This window comes from Salmo salar, chromosome ssa19 (genome assembly GCF_905237065.1).
Source record: "Salmo salar chromosome ssa19, Ssal_v3.1, whole genome shotgun sequence".
Classification (NCBI taxonomy): Eukaryota; Metazoa; Chordata; class Actinopteri; order Salmoniformes; family Salmonidae; genus Salmo; species Salmo salar.
The window spans coordinates 8,068,783-8,087,320 of NC_059460.1; the positions used below are offsets into that span (position 1 = coordinate 8,068,783).

General features: G+C 44.3%; 1 protein-coding gene across 4 annotated transcripts in view; it reads left to right on the forward strand.

Annotated features, from left to right (window-relative positions):
* The window catches only part of mllt10 (MLLT10 histone lysine methyltransferase DOT1L cofactor), a 76,582-nt gene that overhangs the window by 27,590 nt on the left and 30,454 nt on the right, over positions 1 to 18,538 (forward strand). For all 4 annotated transcript variants that reach the window (XM_014157127.2, XM_045702037.1, XM_045702035.1 and 1 more), the window contains 3 exons: positions 3,672 to 3,767; positions 3,955 to 4,276; positions 5,413 to 6,093. In XM_014157127.2, coding sequence (XP_014012602.1) covers positions 3,672 to 3,767; positions 3,955 to 4,276; positions 5,413 to 6,093 — 1,099 coding nt within the window. The remainder of the gene's footprint in view (positions 1 to 3,671; positions 3,768 to 3,954; positions 4,277 to 5,412; positions 6,094 to 18,538) is intronic.

Consider the following 18,538-nt stretch of genomic DNA (forward strand, 5'->3'; position numbering starts at 1 on the left):
CGCAAAGAGAAGCGACAGTCCATCATTACTTTAAGACATGAAGGTCAGTGAATCCAGAAAATGTCAAGAACTTTGAAAGTTTCTTCAAGTGCAGTCGCAAAAACCATGAAGCGCTATGATGAAACTGGCTCTCATGAGGACCGCCACAGGAAAGGAAGACCTAGAGTTACCTCTACTGCAGAGGATGAGTTCATTAGTTACCAGCCTCAGAAATTGCAGCTCAAATAAATGCTTCTCAGAGTTCAAGTAACAGACACTTGTCAACATCAACTGTTCAGAGGAGACTGCGTGAATCAGACCTTCATGGTCGAATTACTGCAAAGAAACCACTACTAAAGGACACCAATTTTGAAGAGACTTGCTTGGGCCAAGAAACATGAGCAATGGACATTAGACCGGTGGAAATCTGTCCTTTGGTCTGAGGAGTCCATATTTGAGATTTCTGGTTCCAACCTCCGTGGCTTTGTGTTGTTCCCACCGTGAAGCATGGAGGAGGAGGTGTGATTATGTGGGGGTGCTTTTCTGGTGACAGTCTGATTTTATTTAGACTTCAATGCACACTTACCCCACATGGCTACCACAGCATTCTGCAGCGATATGCCATCCCATTTGGTTTTGGCTTTGTGGGACTATCATTTGTTTTTCAACAGGACAATGACCCAAAACACACCCCAGGCTGTGGAAGGGCTATTTGACCAAGGAGAGTGATGGAGTGCTGCATCAGATGACCTGGCCTCCACAATCACCTGACCTCAACCCAATTAAGGTGGTTTGGGATGAGTTGGACCGCAGAGTGAAGGAAAAGCAGCCAACAAGTGCTCGGCACATGTGGGAACTCCTTCAAGACTGTTGGAAAAGCATTCCAGGTGAAGCTGGTTGAGAGAATGCCAAGACTGTGCAAAGCTGCCATCAAGTCAGAGTGGCTATTTGAGGAATCTAAGATATAAAATATATTTTAATTTGTTTAACACTTTTTTGGTTACTACATGATTCCATATGTGTTATTTCATAGTTGTGATGTCTTCACTATTATTCTACAATGTAGAAAATAGTAAAAATAAAGAAAAACCCATGAATGAGTAGGTGTGTTCTTTCTTTTGATGTGTGTGTGTGTGTGTGTGTGTGTGTGTGTGTGTGTGTGTACACACACACACTACCGGTGAAAAGTTTTAGATGTTCAGTGTATTTATTTTTCCCCCAGGGAAAAAAGAGCTCGATCAACATTGAAATGCCAAAATCCAATTTGAAACTGTGTAGAAATTATAATGGACCTACATTTATAGTCTCCTCTATCCAACTTGCTAACAGTCATCGAAGAAAAAGCTAGACAGTCAGGGAGCATCAAACATTACAAAGTGATGGATAGAGCACGTTTTGTTTTCATATTAACAGTGAAGAAATATATATAATGTACATGCGGCCCTCTGGGGAAAAAATTTGTTTGACACCCTTGTCCTAGGTCCTTAGAATGATCATGTGAGACACCAGGGATCTCGGTCTCAAACCAACACTTTATAAACCAGTCAGAGTTAATCAGTCACGGTCCTGTTAGTGACATACACTCAGCCGACTACGCCACTACTGTGTGAGAGTGCGTATGGTTTTCTGTCCAGCGTCATCGATTCTCTATTCTGGCAATGGGCCTGTTCTAATACCTTACACATGCATCCTTCCTTCCTTAGTTACCACTGATCTGACATGACATTGTAGGTGTAATCACCTATCCAACCATATTAGATCAGTGATTACATATAGGAAGGGAAAAAGGAAAGTGCATGGTTAAAGGTAGACCCAGGCATATGACATTTTTGTTTACGGTATGGGGAGTTCCTGCTTCCAAAAATCAACAATAAACATTTAAACTGCAGAGAATGACTCTGTTGGGTATCACCTCAAGTGAGGGAGGGCCCGCAATGAGTAGAGCCAATAAATATGAGTCTCGGTCGATAAGAATTTAGTTGTTAATGGCTGTAAGCAGGATGTTGCTCCACTATCTTTGATGTCATGTTTCTGAGCTCACCTTTTTAAGGTGTATGAACAGGACCATGGTCTCTGGCCATGTAACCTCTTCTTTTATGACATTAGGGGAAGTCACCCACTCCATCAGTCTGTTTCCCTCACCCGATTGACCCACTCCTTGTCGCTTCCCCTGATTGTGTTTTTCTGATTGGATAGTGTGGCTGTAGTCCATTGCCTGCTTTTTTTGTATTTCAGTTGTAGGTCGTTTTTTTATTGTTCTGCAAAAGCCAATTAGATTTTCTGAACTTTATATTTTCAAGATCTTGAGTTTTTAGCTAACATTGTCACGTTACCATGTAGTATGTGAGTGTCTTGAGCATTCTCCTGTATTACATGGTCAGTCAACTGGAATATGACTCATGCGTTAACCTGTAACTCAGTTTTTTTGGGGTGATACTTTCAATGAAGCATTGATGGTGTGTGTGCGTGTGGAAAAAATCAGAGTTAACACATTTGTCTAGTTCCCTTCCTTGCCCTGGATTTTGTCACACAGCCTGATTTGCATTAGCAAGAGGACCCATCCCCCTCCCTCCTACCCCCTACACATTCCAGGGTCAGGGGTCAGAAGGCTCAGATCTGTATGTGTGTGTCTGTGTGTGCGCGCGCCTACCTATTTCCAAACCCTGCAGCCAAATAACAAGGGGCTAAAAGCCTCTCCTTCCACAGGCCGCTCATACAGTCTGCAAGAAACACACACACACACACCGGCTGGTCAGAGGGCCTGCAGGAATCTGCCCAAGGGAATTCCTGCCAGGATGGGGTGGATTATTTACCCTGTTTTCCTCTTCCCTCCCTCCCTTTTTTCCTCAGTGTCTCCAGCTCTGATAAGGAGGGAGTCTCCAAGTGTGCAAAGTGAAAAAGTGGATGTGTGTGTGTGTGTGTGTGTGTGTGTGTGTGTGTGTGTGTGTGTGTGTGTTTGGACATTTGACCCTCTCAGCCTAACTCTGTCCATCAACACCTACCGCTGGAATGTTAATGAGAAACAACAAGGGAATCCCCGGGAACCTACCCTGTTAAAAACACACACATGTATAGTTAGCTACAATGACCTACCAGCCTTGACACACCCTGGGAGCTACAGGGAAGAAAAAGACAGGAGGACAACAGAGGGATTGAGGTAGAGAGAGGGTTGGTGGAGAGAAAAGGGGGAAAGATAGAGGGATGCTGGGGCCAGGGTCGATGGTTGTCATGGTGCTGTCTGTCGGTAGCATGTTAAGTCTCATGTTGTCTCACAGGATCACTGCATATTTTCACACCTGCCAGTGGTGTGGCTCTGTGGGGTGAGAGGAGTGAGGGTGTGTGTAGCTAAGGGTGTAAATTGAGTTCTAAGGTGTTTAGACCATGGCTCTGGTTGGGTAGAATCTCTCACCAAGAAGACAGAAAACCAAATGTCTGTAGATTTTAATCTCTTTTTTCTGTCTTAAGCACTTTATTTTTTTTCTTCTTATATTCGTTGCAGCATAACTATCCTTTCACCTCAGACTGGGGCTGTGAATTGAAGATCAGTTTTCTCTTTCTCTTCTCTTTCGCTCTCATTTTCTCTTTCAGAAGCAGTGCCAAAGGTTTGGGACCAGAGCAACCCAGACACTCATCTGTCTAATCCTCCGCTTGTCCTTCCGTAACGCTCATCCATTCCTTCTCTCTCTCCTCAGAAACACAAAGAGAGGGAGAGACACAAACCCAAACACAAGAAGACTCTAGAGCTCTCCCCTTCCCTCGCTTCAACTCTCATGCTTGCCTCAGACAAGGTGAGCTCACTCCTTCTCTCCTCCCTCTCTCTTTCTTTCTCTGTTTCTCCGTCTCACTCTGTGGGTTTAATGTCAAATGAACATTGACTAGCTCTGTTAGGCATTATGCAGGACTGACTTCTCATACTCCCCTTCCTCCTCTCGTCTCTTCTCCTCTTCTCCTGTCCTCTCCTCATCCCTCTCTCAGAGTTACAACAGCAGCAGTGGTGGGGGAGTCTCCTCTATGCCCGCCTCCTCTCAAAAGCGATTGGATGACAGCGCTGCCCGTTTCACCACCGCCAACTTCCAGGAAGTGCCAGTGCACTCCGGGGGTTTAAAGGACAGCCCCCCCACAGGGTCAGAAGGCAAACCGGGGTCGGAGGTCAAACAGGGCAAGAAGTGCATTAGCCAAGGGATTGGTGTTCAGCGCGGACGCAAGTCCCTCACACCTGGGAAGCCCCTCCCCTCTGCTGTGGTCACTACGGCAACCTCCTCCACTGCCGCCTCCTCCACTGGAACCTTTCATCAAGGTGAGATTGATGCACTGTTTACGTCCGCATGTTTGTGGCGTGCCTGTGTCTGACAGTTGTTGGATGTTGTCCAGAGTTCCAGAGTTAGTTAGCGTGTGGCCAAGATAAGTCTCCCTGGCTAGACCCTGGCTGCTGTAATCTGTGTGCTTCGCCACGCACACACACTAAAGCGCTCAGACGCCATGAGTGTCCCTTGAACTCAGCCCCCTGTGGCAGCGCGCGCGCGCGCGTGTGTGTGTCAGCCTCGAGGGGTCAAGTCTGGAGGTCTGACGTGTTGTAAGTGGCATCTAGTGGGGAAACAGTGTCACAGTCCAGGAGACTGAGGGAAGAAAGCAAAAAAATAACTATCTTATCTCAGTGTGTGTGTAACCACCTTTCCAACCACAGTTGTGTATCAAAAAAATAACTTCAGCTGTGATGGATACAGGAATTTTCGGTGTCATTTTATAAATTCTGACAGATAATTTGTTTGTTCAACATTGTGGGTCTTCTTGTGGGGGTAAAATAAATGTGAGAAATGATGGTGGAACCGCCTTTATGCACAAATATTGATATAATAACCATCATATGGAAGTAAACTTGGAGTCATGCGACGATATAGTGTGTGGTCCTCCTCCTACGACTCAGGAAAGCATGCAGTTTATTAGGCTACAGATGAAATAAATGATGAACTTCACAGGGTGGTGAAAGTGCACGGTGTCGGTGGTGCTCCTTTCTGATAAATATTGAGGGTCTTATTCTGGTAACATGGTGATCCATGCTTGACTGCTGTTTGATCTGTAAATAGTCATCTTGTACACTAGCCTACCCACACTGGATCTGCAAACTGTTGTTAATTAGATCGCACGTGTCACAGTAGTAGGCACATTTGCTATTTAACTGAACAGTTTTTGTGACAAAACTATCGATAGAGTTGAAAATGCGATGCAAACACATTGAACTTTTCTATGTTTATTTGGAACATGAAAACTTAAGCGAAAAATAACTGTCATCACGCATTGATTCTGTTTGGAAACACCAACGGTAGGAAAATGTGCATATTTTAGAATATTCGCATGTAAATCTGTCGCCAATTGGCTGGAAACCTAGCTTGTGTGTGTTTCGTCTCCAAACAGCTTCTCCTCTCTCTCTCCCAGCTCTCCTGCTGTCCAATAAGACGTCTTCCACCTTGACTCCTCCCACATCTGACTTCCTGGGCTTCTCTGATCCGTCGCTACGCTCCGGAGGTGGGGACTCCTTTTCTTCGCCCTCGTTTAGCCGTTGCCTAGTGAAGCCCAGTGAGGTCACGGCCTCGGAGGGCATGGCTTCGCTCAGCACCTTCGGATCAATGATGTCACTTCCTGGTGGCGTAGCTGGCGGTAAACTGTACGAGAACTCTCACAGCGAGCCGACGGGGAACGTTGCTTCCACAGCCGGCTACAAACGCCCCTCATCATCCTCCTCTTCCTCTGCTGGCTCCTCCTCTGGGCCAAGTATGGGGGAAGGAGGAGAAGAAGGGGTGAAGAAGAAGAGAGGAAACTGGAGGAACCGATACGGACCCTGCTTCAGTGTTCCGGACGGCAAGGCTACAGATGGACCTGAGCACCACACAGCACCGCTACCTCTCCCCTCCTCTTCTCTCTGCTCCACCTCATCCGCCTCGCCGTCCCCCTCCTCTACCAGCGCTCTGCCAGGCCGGTCCGGTGGAGGAGAGAGAGTAGGAGAGAGAGGAGGTCTGCTGGGTGTTGGTGTTAGTGTTGGGATCCAGAAGTCTCCTTCCCTACTGAGGAACGGCAGTCTGCCATGTCACGGAGTCACCTCTACTCCCTCTGGCACCGGTAGGACACACACATACACACTTACCTTACTGTCTTTCATTACTAATTCTATCAGTGTTTAGTGTCAGCAGCTGCGTAATGTTGTGGTGAAGACTGATGACTGTGGGCTAAGTAGAGAGCTGCCTAAAGCAGCTGAGGAAAGGATGAGAAGAAATCACTGGAGAGTATTGAGCTTCAGCGCTGGAGAGAAGGTGGGGTTAAAGGGGAGGGAGGGAACAGAAAAGTACATGGGAGGATAGATGGAGAGGAGAGGGGAAGGGGAGGAGGGTTGAACAGGCTATTAGTAGCTCTTGTATTAGACACTGTTAGAGAGGAGAGGAGGGTTAGTGCTATGAACCCTGCTGGACTACACTACTCGTGTGTGTGTGTGTGTGTGTGTGTGTGTGTGTGTGTGTGTGTGTGTGTGTGTGTGTGTGTGTGTGTGTGTGTGTGTGTGTGTGTGTGTGTGTGAAACAAACCAGCACACACACACTGAAGTGCGTTTCATCTTGTGTTCTGTTGCTTGGCAACTGAGTCAATGCTTTGGAGTTCCCTTTTGCTGCAAGAAATGTCTCTTAGCATCCTTCTCTCTTTCTTCTCTATCCCTCATAATCACCATATTTGTTCCCCTTATTCTCTCTCTCGCCTTCTTTATTCTCTCTATTTCTACCATGTCCTCTTTCATTCCTCTTTACAGCTTATCTATTTCTCTCTTTCTGTCTCTCCCCTGTTTTATAGGCTCTCTCCTGTTCTGTAGGCAGTATGTTATGGTAAAAATCGTAGTATAATGCTTGTATGGATTTCAACCCCAAAATATGTTCATGTCATCGTCACCAATCAACTTCATTACAGTTAGAAACGACTTTGACTACCACCACTGATTTCTGTAGGCAAGCTATGCCACCAGCTTATACGAACGGGAGTGGGCGTTTAGCAGTCACTTGTAAACTTGAAAAGGAACAACTTCTAAATGTTATGCAGGAAAATCGGCAAGTATATCCAAGTCAGACTTTAGTAACCACATTGTGGGCCTGTTACAATACATCAATCATGACGGATTTGATAATTATCCACTCTGTTTGATCAGATTTGTTGAATGTGCGCCAATCCGGCGTCGTCCTTACCCCCACGGTCTGCCTTTCATTGTCCTCTACCGGATCTATAGGTGCTTCTCTGTTCTATAGGCTCTCTCCATGTTTCTTCTCCCTTCCTCCCCCTCACCTGTAGCTAAATGTGTGAGAGTGTTTGTGTCAGAGTTTTCGGCGCCACACTAGTGACCGGGAAGATTTCAATTTATCGGACATTTGAGAAGTTTACTGGTCATCCATATGCATTGGTTGCGTAACCCATTAGGCCATCCGGTGTCCACCAACGCAGCCAAGGCCATCAATAAACGAGGGATATTGGCCAAATGAACCACGTTTTCGTGTCCTTAAAACTAATTACAAAAACACTTCCTTGTTTCGATTTGTAGAATATGCAAAAATGTATAGCCTATTTTATTGGTTTTTACTTTCCTAAAACAATAGTTGTCCACTTCACGGTTCAGCTGCTATGAAATGTGAGCACTAAATGCATCAGGGCTTTGCATGCTTAGGCCTATTGGCTTAGGCATCCACTGTATTATATTCATATTAAAAATATATAGAGGAATAGAAGTTTAGGCCTAGCCCCAGAGAGAGAGCGAGAGAGATGGAGATATGCCGGTGGCATGCTACGACACCGACATGCATTTCTTTATACTTGTCACATAGGCTACTGTCTCTGCTATACAGATATAGGTGTACAGAAGGAGGCAAATTCATTCATTTTCAATTAGAATATATTTTATAAAGATAAGCATTATATTGTTATCAAATTTTTCAAATCAAATCAAATCAAATCAAATCAAATTTATTTTTATATAGCCCTTCGTACATCAGCTGATATTCTCAAAGTGCTGTACAGAAACCCAGCCTAAAACCCCAAACAGCAAGCAAAGCATGTGAAAGAAGCACGGTGGCTAGGAAAAACTCCCTAGGAAAAACTCCCTAGAAAGGCCAAAAACCTAGGAAGAAACCTAGAGAGGAACCAGGCTATGAGGGGTGGCCAGTCCTCTTCTGGCTGTGCAGGGTGGATATTATAACAGAACATGGTCAAAATGTTAAAATGTTAAAATGTTCATAAATGACCAGCATGGTCAAATAATAATAATCATAGTAGTTGTCGAGGGTGCAACAAGCACGTCCGGTGAACAGGTCAGGGTTCCATAGCCGCAGGCAGAACAGTTGAAACTGGAGCAGCAGCACGGCCAGGTGGACTGGGGACAGCAAGGAGTCATCATACCAGGTAGTCCTGAGGCATGGTCCTAGGGCTCAGGTCCTCCGAGAGAAAGACAGAAAGAGAGAAAGAGAGAATTAGAGAGAGCATATTTAAATACACACAGGACACCGGATAAGACAAGAGAAATACTCCAGATGTAACAGACTGACCCTAGCCCCCGACACATAAACTACTGCAGCATAAATACTGGAGGCTGAGACAGGAGGGATCAGAAGACACTGTGGCCCCATCCGATGATACCCCGGACAGGGCCAAACAGGCAGGATATAACCCCACCCACTTTGCCAAAGCACAGCCCCCACACCACTAGAGGGATGTCTCCAACCACCAACTTACCGTCCTAAGACAAGGCCGAGTATAGCCCACAACGATCTCCGCCATGGCACAACCCAAGGGGGGGCGCCAACCCAGACAGGAAGACCACGTCAGTGACTCAACCCACTCAAGTGACGCACCCCTCCCATGGACGGCATGGAAGAACACCAGTAGGCCAGTGACTCAGCCTCTGTAAAAGGGTTAGAGGCAGAGAATCCCAGTGGAAAGAGGGGAACCGGCAAGGCAGAGACAGCAAGGGCGGTTCGTTGCTCCAGCCTTTCCGTTCACCTTCACACTCCTGGGCCAGACTATACTTAATCATAGGACCTACTGAAGAGATAAGTCTTCAGTAAAGACTTAAAGGTTGAGACTGAGTCTGCGTCTCTCACATTGGTAGGCAGACCATTCCATAAAAATGGAGCTCTATAGGAGAAAGCCCTACCTCCAGCCGTTTGCTTAGAAATTCTAGGGACAATTAGGAGGCCTGCGTCTTGTGACCGTAGCGTACGTGTAGGTATGTACGGCAGGACCAAATCGGAAAGATAGGTAGGAGCAAGCCCATGTAATGCTTTGTAGGTTAGCAGTAAAACCTTGAAATCAGCCCTTGCCTTAACAGGAAGCCAGTGTAGGGAGGCTAACACTGGAGTAATATGATCAAATTTTTTGGTTCTAGTCAGGATTCTAGCAGCCGTATTTAGCACTAACTGAAGTTTATTTAGTGCTTTATCCGGGTAGCCGGAAAGTAGAGCATTGCAGTAGTCCAGCCTAGAAGTAACAAAAGCATGGATTAATTTTTCTGCGTCATTTTTGGACAGAAAATTTCTGATTTTTGCAATGTTACGTAGATGGAAAAAAGCTATCCTTGAAACAGTCTTGATATGTTCTTCAAAAGAGATCAGGGTCCAGAGTAACGCCGAGGTCCTTCACAGTTTTATTTGAGACGACTGTACAACCATCCAGATTAATTGTCAGATTCAACAGAAGATCTCTTTGTTTCTTGGGACCTAGAACAAGCATCTCTGTTTTGTCCGAGTTTAAAAGTAGAAAGTTTGCAGCCATCCACTTCTTTATGTCTGAAACACAGGCTTCTAGCGAGGGCAATTTTGGGGCTTCACCATGTTTCATTGAAATGTACAGCTGTGTGTCGTCTGCATAGCAGTGAAATTTAACATTATGTTTTCGAATGACATCCCCAAGAGGTAAAATATATAGTGAAAACAATAGTGGTCCTAAAACGGAACCTTGAGGAACACCGAAATTTACAATTGATTTGTCAGAGGACAAACCATTCACAGAGACAAACTGATATCTTTCCGACAGATAAGATCTAAACCAGGCCAGAACTTGTCCATGTAGACCAATTTGGGTTTCCAATCTCTCCAAAAGAATGTGGTGATCGATGGTATCAAAAGCGGCACTAAGATCTAGGAGCACGAGGACAGATGCAGAGCCTCGGTCTGACGTCATTAAAAGGTCATTTACCACCTTCACAAGTGCAGTCTCAGTGCTATGATGGGGTCTAAAACCAGACTGAAGCGTTTCGTATACATTGTTTGTCTTCAGGAAGGCAGTCAGTTGCTGTGCAACAGCTTTTTCTAAAATTTTGGAGAGGAATGGAAGATTCGATATAGGCCGATAGTTTTTTATAATTTCTGGATCAAGATTCGGCTTTTTCAAGAGAGGCTTTATTACTGCCACTTTTAGTGAGCTTGGTACACATCCGGTGGATAGAGAGCCGTTTATTATGTTCAACATAGGAGGGCCAAGCACAGGAAGCAGCTCTTTCAGTAGTTTAGTTGGAATAGGGTCCAGTATGCAGCTTGAGGGTTTGGAGGCCATGATTATTTTCATCATTGCGTCAAGAGATATAGTACTAAAACACTTTAGTATCTCCCTTGATCCTAGGTCCTGGCAGAGTTGTGCAGACTCAGGACAATGGAGCTTTGGAGGAATACCCAGATTTAAAGAGGAGTCTGTAATTTGCTTTCTAATGATCATGATCTTTTCCTCAAAGAAGTTCATAAATTTATTACTGCTGAAGTGAAAGCCATCCTCCATTTGCGAAGGCTGCTTTTTAGTTAGCTTTGCGACAGTATCAAAAAGAAATTTCGGATTGTTCTTATTTTCCTCAATTAAGTTGGAAAAATAGGATGATCGAGCAGCAGTAAGGGCTCTTCGATACTGCACGGTACTGTCTTTCCAAGCTAGTCGGAAGACTTCCAGTTTGGTGTGGCGCCATTTCCGTTCCAATTTTCTGGAAGCTTGCTTCAGAGCTCGTGTATTTTCTGTATACCAGGGAGCTAGTTTCTTATGACAGATGTTTTTAGTTTTTAGGGGTGCAACTGCATCTAGGGTATTGCGCAAGGTTAAATTGAGTTCCTCGGTTAGGTGGTTAACTGATTTTTGTCCTCTGACGTCCTTGGGTAGGCAGAGGCAGTCTGGAAGGGCATCAAGGAATCTTTGGGTTGTCTGAGAATTTATAGCACGACTTTTAATGCTCCTTGGTTGGGGTCTGAGCAGATTATTTGTTGCAATTGCAAACGTAATAAAATGGTGGTCCGATAGTCCAGGATTATGAGGAAAAACATTTAGATCCACAACATTTATTCCATGGGACAAAACTAGGTCCAGAGTATGACTGTGGCAGTGAGTAGGTCCAGAGACATGTTGGACAAAACCCACTGAGTCGATGATGGCTCCGAAAGCCTTTTGGAGTGGGTCTGTGGACTTTTCCATGTGAATGTTAAAGTCACCAAAAATTAGAATATTATCTGCTATGACTACAAGATCCGATAGGAATTCAGGGAACTCAGTGAGGAACACTGCATATGGCCCAGGAGGCCTATAAACAGTAGCTATAAAAAGTGAGTGAGTAGGCTGCATAGATTTCATGACTAGAAGCTCAAAAGACGAAAACGTCATTGTTGTTTTTTTTTTGTAAATTGAAATTTGCTATCGTAAATGTTAGCAACACCTCCGCCTTTGCCGGATGCACGGGGGTATGGTCACTAATGTAACCTGGGGGTGAGGCCTCATTTAACACAGTAAATTCATCAGGCTTAAGCCATGTTTCAGTCAGGCCAATCACATCAAGATTATTATCAGTGATTAGTTCATTGACTATAACTGCCTTGGAAGTGAGGGATCTAACATTAAGTAACCCAATTTTGAGATGTGAGGTATCACAATCTCTTTCAATAATGGCAGGAATGGAGGAGGTCTTTATACTAGTGAGATTGCTAAAGCGAACACCGCCATTTTTAATTTTGCCCAACCTAGATCGAGGCACAGACACGGTCTCAATGGGGGAAGCTGAGCTGACTACACTGACTGTGCTAGTGGCAGACTCCACTAAGCTGGCAGGCTGGCTAACAGCCTGCTGCCTGGCCTGCACCCTATTTCATTGTGGAGCTAGAGGAGTTAGAGCCCTGTCTATGTTCGTAGATAAGATGAGAGCACCCCTCCAGCTAGGATGGAGTCCGTCACTCCTCAACAGGCCAGGCTTGGTCCTGTTTGTGGGTGAGTCCCAGAAAGAGGGCCAATTATCTACAAATTCTATCTTTTGGGAGGGGCAGAAAACAGTTTTCAACCAGCGATTGAGTTGTGAGACTCTGCTGTAGAGCTCATCACTCCCCCTAACTGGGAGGGGGCCAGAGACAATTAATCGATGCCGACACATCTTTCTAGCTGATTTACACGCTGAAGCTATGTTGCGCTTGGTGACCTCTGACTGTTTCATCCTAACATCGTTGGTGCCGACGTGGATAACAATATCTCTATACTCTCTACACTCGCCAGTTTTAGCTTTGGCCAGCACCGTCTTTAGATTAGCCTTAACGTCGGTAGCCCTGCCCCCTGGTAAACAGTGTATGATCCCTGGATGATTAGTTTTAAGTCTAATACTGCGGGTAATGGAGTCGCCAATGACTAGGGTTTTCAATTTGTCAGAGCTAATGGTGGGAGCCGTCGGCGTCTCAGACCCCACAACGGGAGGAGTAGAGACCAGAGAAGTCTCGGCCTCCGACTCCGACTCGCTTAATGGGGAGAACCGGTTGAAAGTTTCTGTCGGCTGAATAAGCGACACCGGTTGAGCATTCCTACAGCGTTTCCCTCCAGAAGCCATGAGAAAGATGTCCGGCTGCGGGGACCGTGCGAGGGGGTTTATACTAACGTTACTATCTGTACTTACTGGTGGCACAGACGCTGTTTCATCCTTTCCTACACTGAAATTACCCTTGCCTAACGATCGCGTCTGAAGCTGGGCTTGCAGCACAGCTATCCTTGCCGTAAGGCGATCGTTCTCCTGTATATTATAAGTACAACGACTGCAATTAGAAGGCATCATGTTAATGTTACTTAGCTTCGGCTGTTTGAAGTCCTGACGAACCATGTCCAGATAAAACCTCCGGGGATGAATGAAAAAAGTTGAGTGAGGAAAAAAGTTGAGTGAGGGAAAAAAGTAAAAATATACGGTAATGAAAAAGTAAAAAACCGTCAGGTATCAAAGTAAGATCGGCAACAAAAACGCACAGCAGCGTAAACAAGTCTGCAAGTTGTGACCGGAAACAGGAAGTGTTTGGGTAGGTAGGCCTGGTAGGCCTAAAAACATTCTTCCTCACCTCAAGTTCAACTGTCGAAGTCAGTTGGAGCCCACTGCCTTCATATCATAGGCCTGCAGTATAATAGGCTAATAGCCACATCACACCAAACCTTCACAAAAGTTTTAAAACTTTATTAGGGTAATATCAAAAGCACGCTACTTGACCAAAAGTATGTGGACACCTGCTCGTTGAACATCTCATTCCAAAATCATGGGCATTCATATGGAGTTGCTCCCCCTTTCCTGCTATAACAGCCTCCACTCTTCTGGGAAGGCTTTCCACTAGATGTTCACACATTGCTGCGGGGACTTGCATCCATTCAACCACAAGAGCTTTAGTGAAGTCGGGCACTGATGTTGGGCGATTAGGCCTGGCTTGCAGTAGGCGTTCCAATTCATCCCAAAGGTGTTCGATGAGGTTGAGGTCAGGGCTCTATGCAGGCCAATCAAGTTCTTCCACACCAATCTCGACAAACCATTTCTGTATGGACCTCTCTTTGTGCAATATGTTGCCACAAAGTTGTAAGCACAGAATCGTCTAGAATGTCATTGTATGCTGTAGCATAAAGATTTCCCTTCACTGGAACTAAGGGGCACTAGCCTGAACTAGAGGCCGACCGATTATGATTTTTCAATGCCGGTACCGATTATTGGAGGACCAAAAAAAAGCCATACTGATTAATCTGCCGATTTTGTTTTTAAAATGTATTTATTTATTTGTAATAATGTCAATTACCACAATACTGAATGAACACTTATTTTAACTTAATATAATACATTAATAAAATCAATTTAGCCTCAAATAAATAATGAAACATGTTCAATTTGGTTTAAATAATGCAAAAACTAAGTGTTGGAGAAGAAAGTAAAAGTGCAATATGTGCCATGTAAAAAAAGCTAACGTTTAAGTTCCTTGCTCAGAACATGAGAACATATGGTGGTGGTTCCTTTTAACATGAGTCTTCAATATTCCCAGGTTAGAAGTTTTAGGTTGTAGTTATTATAGGAATTATAGGACTATTTCTCTCTATACCATTTTGTATTTCATATACCTTTGACTATTGGATGTTCTTATAGGCACTTTAGTATTGCCAGTGTAACAGTATAGCTTCCGTCCCTCTCCTCGCCCCTACCTGGGCTCGAACCAGGAACACATCGAAAACAGCCACCCTCGAAGCATCGTTATCCATTGCTCCACAAATGCCTCGGCCCTTGCAGAGCAAGGGGAACAACTACTTCAAGGTCTCAGCGAGTACCGTCACCGATTGAAACACTATTAGCGCGCATCCCGCTTTTCACATCGGTTACACCAGCCTTATCTCGGGAGTTAAACAGCTCAATGCTTGAAGCACAACGAAGAGCTGCTGGCAAACACACGAAAGTGCTGTTTGAAAGAATGCTTACTAGCCTGCTGCTGCCTACCACCGCTCAGTCAGACTGCTCTATCAAATATCAAATCATAGACTTAATTATAACAACACACAGAAATACGAGCCTAAGGTCATTAATATGGTCAAATCCGGAAACTATAATTTCGTAAACAAAATGTTTATTCTTTCAGTGAAATACGGAACCGTTCCGTATTTTATCTAACGAGTGGCATCCCTAAGTGTAAATATTGCTGTTACATTGTACAACCTTCAATGTTATGTCATAATTATGTACAATTCTGGCAAATTAATGACGGTCTTTGTTAGGAATAAATGGTCTTCACACAGTTCGCAACAAGCCAGGCAGTCCAAACTGCTGCATATACCCTGACTGCTTGCACGGAACGCAAGAGAAGTGACACAATTTCCCTAGTTAAAAGAAAGTCATGTTAGCAGGCAATATTAACTAAATATGCAAGTTTAAAAATATATACTTGTGTATTGATTTTAAAGAAAGATATTGATGTTTATGGTTAGGTACACATTGGTGCAGCGACAGTGCTTTTTTCGCGAATGCGCTTGTTGAATCATCACCCGTTTGGAGAAATAGGATTGTGATTCGATGAGAAATTAACAGGCACCCGCATCGATTATATGCAACGCAGGACACGCTAGATAAACTAGTAATATCATCAACCATGTGTAGTTAACTAGTGATTATGTAAAGGTTGATTGTTTTTTTATAAGATAAGTTTAATGCTAGCTAGCAACTTACGTTGGCTTCTTGCTGCACTCGCATAACAGGTAGTCAGCCTGCCATGCAGGCTCCAGGTGGAGTGCAATGTAAGGCAGGTGGTTAGAGCATTGGACTAGTAACCGGAAGGTTGCAAGATCGAATCCCCGAGCTGACAAGGTAAAAATCTGTCGTTCTGCCCCTGAACTAGGCAGTTAACCCACCGTTCCTAGGCCGTCATTGAAAATAAGAATGTGTTCTTAACCTCTCTGGGGTATGTGGGACGCGTCCCACCGCGGGACACTATTCAACAGCCAGCAAATTGCAGGGCGGCAAATTCAAACCAACAAAAATCTCATAATTCAAATTTCTCAAACATACAACTATTATATCCCATTTTAAAGATACACTTCTCGTTAATCCAACCACATTGTCCGATTTCAAAAAGGCTTTACGGCAAAAGCAAATTTTGCAATAATCTGAGTACAGCGCTCAGATATCAAAACAAGCCATACAGATACCCGCCATTTTGGAGTCAACAGAAATGACAAAAATTACATTATAAATATTCACTTACCTTTGGTGATCTTCATCGGAATGCACTCCCAGGAATCCCAGTTCCAGAATAAATGTTTTTTGTCCGATAAAGTTAATCTTTATGTCCAAATACCTCCATTTTGTTTGCGCGTTTAGTCCACTACTCCAAATGTAAGGCACGCGCTTACTAAGTCCAGACGAAAAGTCAAAAAAGTTATACTACAGTTTGTAGAAACATGTCAAACGATGTATAGAATCAATCTTTAGGATGTTTTTTATCATAAATCTTCCATAATATTTCAACCGGACGATTCCTTTGTCTTCAAAAAAGAAAAGGAACACAGCTAACTCTCACGTAAGTGCGCGCCACTGAGCTCATGTCATTTTCTCTGTCAGCTACTTCCAGGACCTCTTATTCTCTCCCCATTCACAGTATAAGCATAAAACAACGTTCTAAAGACTGTTGACATCTAGTGGAAGCCTTAGGAAGTGCTTCAAGTCACTGTATACTGTATAGGCAATCACTTGAAAAACTACAAACCTCAGATTTCCACACTTCCTGGTTGGATTTTTCTCAGGTTTTTGCCTGCCATATGAGTTCTGTTATACTCACAGACATCATTCAAACAGTTTTAGAAACTTCAGTGTTTTCTATCCAAATCTACTAATAATATGCATATCCTACCTTCTGAGCCTGAGTAGCAGGCAGTTTACTACGGGCACGCCTTTCATCCGGACGTCAAAATACTGCCCCCTACCCTAGAGAAGTTAACTGACTTGCCTAGTTAAATAAAGCTAAAAAAAATTATTAATCGGCCACAATCGGTGTAAAAACAAAATGACGATTACCGATTTGTTATGAAAAGTTGAAATCGGCCATTCCGATTTAATCGGTCGACCTCTAGCCTGAACCATGAAAAACAGCCCCAGACCATTATTCCTCCTCCACCAAATATTACAGTTGGCACTATGCATTCAGGCAGGTAGCCTTCTCCTGGAATCTGCCAAACCCAGATTCGTCTGTCAGACTGCCAGATAGTGAAGCGTGATTTATCACTCCAGAGAGTGACTCAGTTTCCACTGATCCAGAGTCCAATAGTGGTGAGCTTTACACCACTCTAGTTCCAGAAATTGAGCTCAGGTGCATCCTGTTTCCGTTAATCATCCTTGATGTTTCTACAACTTGATTGGAGTCCATCTGTGGTAAATTCAATTGATTGGACATGATTTGGAAAGGCACACACCTGTCTATATAAGGTCCCGCAGTTGACAGTGCATGTCAGAGCAAAAACCAAGCCATGAGCTCGAATGAAATTGTCCGTTGAGCTCTGAGACAGGATTGTGTCGAGGCACAGATCTGGGGGAGGGTACCAAAACATTTTTGCAGCATTGAAGGTCCCCAAGATTCTTAAATGGAAGAAGTTTAGAACAACCAAGACTCTTCCTAGAGCTGGCCGCATGGCCAAACTGAGCAATCGGGGTAGAAGGGCCTTGGTCGGGGGGTGACCAAGAACCTGATGGCCACTCTGACAGAGGTCCAGAGTTCCTCTGTATAGATGGGAGAACTTTCCAGAAGGACAACCATCTCTGCAGCACTACACAAAGCAGGGTAGAGTGGTCAGAGGGAAGCTACTCCTCAGTAAAAGGTACATGACAGCCTGCTTAGAGTTTGCCAAAAGGCACCTAAAGGACTCTCAGATCATGAGAAACAAGATTCTCTGGTCTGATGAAACCAATATCGAACTCTTTGGCCTGAATGCCAAGCGTCACGTCTGGAGGAAACCTGACACCATCCCTGCGGTGAAGCATGGTGGTGGCAGCATCATGATATGGGGATGTTTTTCAGCGGCAGAGATTGGGAGACTAGTCAGGATTGAGGCAAAGATGAACAGAGATCCTTGATGAAAACCTGCTCTGACCTCAGACCGGGGCGAAGGTTCACCTTCCAACAGGACAACGACCCTAAGCACACAGCCAAGACATCACAGGAGTGGTGGTTACGAGACAAGTCTCTGAATGTCCTTTTTTATATATATATATATATATATATATATATATATATATATATACTTTTTTTTTTTTTTTAACGAGGCAAGTTAGTTAACAAATTCTTATTTACAATGACGGCCTACTGAAGAACAGTGGGTTGTTCAGGGGCAGAACGACAGATTTTTACCTTGTCAGCTCGGGGATTCGATCCAGCAACCTTTCGGTTACTGGCCCAATGCTCTAACCACTAGGCTACCTGCCGTCCATGAGTGGCCCAGCCTGAGCCCGGAATTACATTCTTGAACCCGATCTAACATTCCTCGAGAGACCTGAAAATAGCTGTGCAGAGATGCTCCCCATCCAATCTGACAGAGCTTGAGAGGATCCGCAGAGAAGAATGGGAGAAACTCCCCAAATACAGGTGTGCCAAGCTTGTAGCAACATACCAAAGAAGACTCGGGGCTGTAATCGCTGCCAAAGGTGCTTCAACAAACTACTGAGTAAAGTTATGAATACTTATGTAAATGTGACTATTTCAGTTTTTTTATTTTATTTCTAAATTAGCCAAAATGTCTAAACCTGTTTTTTCTTGTCACTGTG